The sequence below is a fragment of the Zootoca vivipara genome, chromosome 10 (assembly GCF_963506605.1).
Source record: "Zootoca vivipara chromosome 10, rZooViv1.1, whole genome shotgun sequence".
Lineage (NCBI taxonomy): Eukaryota > Metazoa > Chordata > Lepidosauria > Squamata > Lacertidae > Zootoca > Zootoca vivipara.
In genome coordinates, this window is record NC_083285.1 from 22,581,523 (window position 1) to 22,588,076 (window position 6,554).

The 6,554-nt window shown below is 41.8% G+C and overlaps 1 protein-coding gene across 1 annotated transcript in view; it reads left to right on the forward strand.

Annotated features, from left to right (window-relative positions):
* Positions 1 to 3,909, forward strand: part of PDZRN4 (PDZ domain containing ring finger 4) — a 212,845-nt gene extending 208,936 nt beyond the window's left edge. Inside the window, exon 10 of the mRNA XM_060279601.1 lies at positions 1,663 to 3,909. Coding sequence (XP_060135584.1) covers positions 1,663 to 3,189 — 1,527 coding nt within the window. The 3' untranslated portion in view covers positions 3,190 to 3,909. The remainder of the gene's footprint in view (positions 1 to 1,662) is intronic.
* Positions 3,910 to 6,554: the final 2,645 nt, after the last annotated feature.

The window sequence follows — 6,554 nt, forward strand, 5'->3', positions numbered from 1 at the left end:
ACACAGCAACCAGTGCTATTTTTCTAGAAAAAGAGGTACAGGAACTCACCATGAACACATTCCTCTTTTTCTTAGAATGGCAATGGCACTCACCTGAGAGGTGCCGGAACTGAGTTCCAGCAAGTTCTGGCTGTGAAAAAAAGCCCTGATAGTAACTAACACAGCAAATACTATCCACCTACAATATTCTATGTTGGGGTTTTTTCCCATATGCCACTGGCCTTGTTAACCGTTACTGTAGAGCAGGCTTCTGAGATGTTTGGAACAGATTGCAGATACTGGGGTATATAAAGCAAAAGGTGGCCTGTTAGGTAACCTAATCCTGAGCTGTATAGGCCTTATTTGTTAGTACCAACACTTTGGACTAGGCCCTGTAGCAAGTTGGCAGCATTAAAGGAGGCCATAGAGCAGGGCTGGTGAAGGCTTTGGGCTGGGAAGCGGGTGTTTTTAAGAGTGGCTTGGAGAAGTGGTCTGAAGGGCTGCATTCAAGACATGTTGATGGAAATGTACGCGTCCATCAATTGGGTTTTGTTTTGTTTTGTTGTTTTTGTTTTTGCCATCATAGCAAATTGTGTCCTCCCTAAAAGAGGGAACGTGTTGCGGTGAGACCTGGAGACCAATCTCCTGTGTTGTGGGTGGGTAAGATTGGTCAGCCACAACACCCAATTGGTAGGTCCCTCAATGTTGGGTTCAATCTGGCCAATGGGGCGCAGTCCAAACGGATCAAGGGACCTATATATGCCCATGCACATCACCCAGAGCTTCCTCTTTTGGTGTGTGCATTCGGAAAACCCGCCCACCTCTCCCTACTTTTAGGGCTTTTGCACTTGACCATGCTATGCTGCCGTGTGTCATCTGTCATTGGGACAGGGGCACGGCAGGTCAAATGGTTTGGTCTACTTCGGAGAGGGAGTTGTGCCCATCTGGGTGGCAGGCATAGTCTGTTCCCGGCTTTTCACCTATCCAGGTGTTCACCCTTGGCTGACCTATGCTGGTGCCCTGGGTCAGCGCTACCTGCAAGGATGCAGGGAACTAGTCGAACCAGAGCCTATGCAACCACTCACTTTTTGTAATCAATAAAGTGGTGGCCTAAATTCTGCCAAAACAAACTAAATTTTGAGTCAGGTATGAATTTATTTAAGGGGGGAGGTCTCTGGGTCTGAACACGCAACTTTAACTTAGATCGCTATTATTCACATGATATTCAGAAAGAAGAACAAAGGCTAAGACAATGTGATTTGCCTGCGGTCACATCACTGAGCCAGGGTTTGAATGCAGTTGTTCCTGTTCCAAATTCAAAACTATCTCTCTCTCCCCCTTTGGCACAGGAGCATGTTCATTTCCACAAGTATGCAAATGCTACCAGCAGTCTAATAATAAATAATAATAAATAGTAATAATATTCATTTGTACCCCACCCATCTGACTGGGTTGGCCCGGGCACTAGCATTTATAAAAACGCAATAAAACATTTTTTAAATAAAAAAAAATCACTATACAGGGCTGCCATCAGATGTCTTCAGAAAGTTGTGTAGTTGTTTAACTGTTTGACATCTGATGGGAGGGTGTTCCACAGGGTGGGTGTGACTACAGAGAAGAGAACTTGATTTAAGATATTTAATACCTGATAAAGATTAATTGTGGGCCGTTTTGATTTTATAGTCAAAAAAGCACGAAGAGGAAGACGGCACAACAGATACTGCTACCTCATCATCCATCAACAATGAGAAAGACAGTGGAGTGGGCCCCACCGACGAAAGCCAGCGCAATGACGAGAGCTCAGAGCCAGAAAACGCACCACACGAGCAGAACAAGCCGACCCCAGAGAGCCAGCAGGAACCGAGACAGAGCCCGGACACTCTGGGAAGCCTCGAGCTCCAGTGCAACAAGAGCGTAGTGTCTGGGGAATACATTGAGTCTGATTTTGTTGGTAACCAGGAGGAGGACTGCGAAAGGTTTCGCCAGCTGCTGGAACTCAAGTGTAAGATCCGAAAGCATGGCGAGTATGACTTGTATTACTCAAGCAGCACCATAGAGTGCAACCGAAGGAAAAAGGACGGGGTGGAGCATGAGCTGCAGCTGCTCAATGAGGAACTGAGGAACATTGAGCTCGAGTGTCAGAGCATCATGCAGGCTCACCGGCTTCAAAAAGTGAAAGACCAGTACGGAGACATTTGGGCACTGCAGCGTGGTACGTTCAGGAATTATAACACCAGTATAGACCTTCCAGGGGGGGAACTGGACGATATAATAGAGCACCCAGAGAAATCAGACAAAGACAGTTCCAGCGCTTACAATACTGCAGAGAGCTGTAGAAGCACTCCGTTGAATGTGGAGCGATCCCCTGACAGTTCTCTCCAGCGGATGATTAGCATCACCAATAGGAAAAACCTCAGGAGTACCATTGTGGCTAACCAGTTGTCTTCGAGGCAGAGTGGCAGGGAGACAACGCCAAACAAAACCAAAGCTGCAGAACAAAACAGTTCTGTCGAGGAGAAGGAAACAGTGTCAGAAAGTAGCAAATCGACAGAGCAAGAAAGGCAGAGCCCCGAGCATATTCCTTATTTGTCCCCATATCATGGCTCCTCATACAGGTATGGGAATATCCCTGCACACGCTAAGCATTATCAAAGCTATATGCAGCTGATACAACAGAAATCCGCAGTGGAATATGCCCAGAGCCAGCTCAGCCTAGTGAACATGTGCAAGGATTCGCAGAAGTGTACAGAGCCCAAGATGGAGTGGAAAGTGAAAATAAGGAGCGACGGGACGAGGTATATCACCAAAAGACCTGTAAGAGACAGAATCCTGAAGGAACGTGCCTTAAAGATTAAAGAGGAGCGCAGTGGGATGACGACGGATGATGATACAATGAGCGAAATGAAGATGGGTCGTTACTGGAGCAAAGAGGAACGGAAGCAGCACCTGGTGCGAGCCAAGGAGCAGAGGCGGCGGCGGGAATACATGATGCGTAGCAGACTAGAGTGTCTTAAAGAGAGCCCTCAAAGCAGCAGTGAGGGCAAAAAGGAAATTAACATCATTGAACTCAGTCACAAAAAGATGATGAAAAAGAGGAACAAGAAGATCTTGGACAACTGGATGACTATCCAGGAACTTATGACACATGGTGCTAAATCTCCGGACGACACAAAAGTACACAATGCTTTTTTATCAGTTACTACGGTATGAATATGTCTATTCTGAAAAAAAAAAGTCTACTACCAGTTTCGGTAGAGTACAATTGCCTCGTTCAAAGTGGCATTTTTTATATATTTTGTGACTGTTTATAGTTTGATCTTTTTTGTAAGCAAATTACTTGGTAAATTTACATTTGGTTTTTCATACAATAGTATTTTCGTTAACTGGTAATTTTGCAGTCTTTCTTTACTCTGCAATATATTCATAATATTGATTTCTATTTTAAGGAAAAAGCAAAACTTAAAAAGGAGGAACTGATTACTTTCTTATCCAATTTTATGTACTGGAAGTTAAAAACCGGGTCTTTTCCTCTAGATTTCTTTTTTAATACTTTACTAAAACTACAATGCCAAAACAAAATCCTTTCTACCTTACTCTTGCTTTTTGGCAGTTTAAATTTTTTAACATTGTATGTTCTGTCTGTTTATAAACCACATGCCACATCTCCTCATGAAGCTCAAGAACTGCATTTTATCCAACAGCACATTGTACAGTAATTTTTAAATTGCAATTGTCTTTGTCCAAGTAAAGTGTTGGTAAGAAACTCTTCAGTGATATGTTAATGGCATTGGTTGTGTAGCTAGGTGATATGTGGTATTTGTGAAGACTGAAGAGAAATAAATTATTTCTTATCTTTAAGAAAAATGATCAAGGGCTCCTTTGATTTTAATTTAAGTTCCGCTTGCATACATGATATTTGAGAACTCTGCTTAAAATGTCAAATATGTGAACTTGTTTGTGAGCATTCCTATGAATGCTTATTTACTCCCTATTCTAGTTTTTCAGCTGATTTTCCATAATATTACTGGGTTGGGCAGATTATTTTAAGGCAGGAACTCCAGTAGTTAGCTTTGCATCAGAAAAGGGGTCAGTTGTTGCTACAGTTGTTGTGTGGCATATGAAACAGTGCATATAGTTTTTCTAGGACTGAAAACCCTTAATTTAGTAATGAAAAAAATGAGAAGTGAGGTACGAGTGTTAAAGCATAATAAAATAATGCAATTTTGCTATCATTATTCACAGACTTAATATTCAGCCTGTACAAGTAATGAGCCCAAAGCAATCAGAAAATGAAGGGAATAACTGTAGCAAACTTTTATCACACCAGGCAAAACTTCATTCTGCAATGTTGGTGGATAATAAATAGTCATAAATATGTAATTGCGATATGTTTGGAAAATAATGTGATATGCTTTCCAGTTGAATAACATTTTTTTTGCCCCTTCTATCCCTTCCTGGAAGAAAATTGGTTTTCGGTTGCAAAAAAGCACTTTTATTTTTCCCTCTGAGATCAATGGAAACATGAAATGTGTCATGTCTTTTTCTCTTTTAACAGGTTTCCATGCTAAAAATGCTGTGTTCAGCATTAAAAATTGACACCAGTTGCTTGGGAAAAGATTGCCTTGAAACAAACTGCACAAGACATGTCAGCTTTCTGGTCTACTGTTAAAGAATTACTAATGTCTTAAGATCAAAACAAAGCAAAGCAAAAAGAATATAAAATATTGAGGCAGCACTTCTTTTATTTCTAAGCCATCTTTCTGATTTCAAGAGTTTAACTCAAGGCAGCTAAGTCCATGCATTTGGGGGGGGGAATGAAAATGAAAATTAAGCATGCAGCTTACCTGCTTAGCCACCTGCTGCCACGTTAAAACCACCTGCTAGACTTAGGATGCAATCCTACTAAGAAAGTAAGCCAAGCCTGCTGAATCAGGCCAATGGCCCATCTAGTATAGTATCATGGTCTCACAGTGGCCAACCAGATGCAAGCACCTCGACCACACCTTGCCTACTTGCAACTCCCAACAACTGGCATTCAGAGGCTCTGTGAGTGGAAGTAGAACCTAGTCATTGTGCCTCCCAGCCACTGATAGCCTTGTCCTCAATCAACTTGTCTCATCATCCAAGTTGGTGGCCCTCACTGCCTCCTGTGGGAGCGAGTTCCGTATTAAATATATGTTGCGTGAATAAGTACTTTTTTTATTTGTCCTGAATCTTCCAACATTCAGCTTCATTGGATCCACTTTCTACATGCCGTGCATAAGCTTATAAACATCCTGTCACCTCTTACTTGCCTTTTCTCTAAACCTGGGTTTCCCAAACTTGGGTCTCCAGCTGTTGTTGGACCACAACTCCCATCATCCTTAGCTCGCGGGGCCAGTGGTCAGCGATGATGGGCACTGTAGTCCAAAAACAGCTGGAGACCCCAAGTTTGGGAAATGCTGTCCCAAATGCTGTAACCTTTCTACATTTACTCTATCCCTTTGGTCATTTTGGTTGCGTTTTCAATATACTTTTTCAGGTGCTTCAATTAGAACTGCACACAGTATTTCAAGTACAGTTGCACCATAGTTTTGTGTAATGACAATATGATAGGAGCCGTTTATTTTCAATTCCTGTCCTAATGATCCCTCGCAGGAAAGTTGCCTTTTCCCACAGCTGCTGCTCTCCTATGTACATGGGAGTAAGCCCTATTCAGTGAGACTTGCATATGCATAGACATGTATAGGATTGTACTGGAAAATTCACCAGAACCCATTTTTCTACTAAGAACTAGAAATCTGAGATACTTTTACTGGTGTGTTTTTACTTGTCAACATTTATCAGGGGAAAACAACTGCCTTGCACAGACAAAAGGCACTTTTCATGCAGGAATCTTCATGCCAATATTTTTCTTACACTTTGTATTTTTGTTGCGGTTTAACCTTCCAGCTGGCTAATCATGAACACATATATGTTAAGTAGTTCTCTGCAATGTAGGTTTTATTGGTCTGCTTCAGTTCTAATTTATTTAATGTTGATTGTTGTTGTTTTAAATAAAAAAATGCAAAATAAAATTTTGGGCTAAAGCAAAATAAGGCAGTTGCTTTAAGTCCACCATGTTAGGAAGGGGTCTCGTTAATATCTCTTAGATGAAGACAAGTGATTGCCAAGTTAAAAGCTCTTCATTTTGTGTAGTTAACAAAAAACAGATTTTTATTTCTCATTTGAGGAATATAATATTTTCAGCAATTAAGGGGTGTGTTTTTTAGTAAAATATATATATATCCCTGTTCAGAGACCCCAAACTCTCGCCAAAGAGCAAAGAAACATGCAGACACAGCATGTTTCAGGCTCCATCTGGATGAAATGAAAGTGCCTGATTAATAATTGTCTGAAGTTGCAGACTTAGGCCATGGAGGCCGCTTCTTGGTATTGCTCTCTGGTTTCTGTTTCTAAAGATGTAGGACTAGCTCTGTTGAGAGACCAGCTGCCTTTGGATCTCCCTCGACTGTCACCTAGCAGCAGCCATTCCATCAGGCTATACGAACAGCTCTTCCACCAGGCAAAATGAGACATGTGCCTCAGGCAGCAGG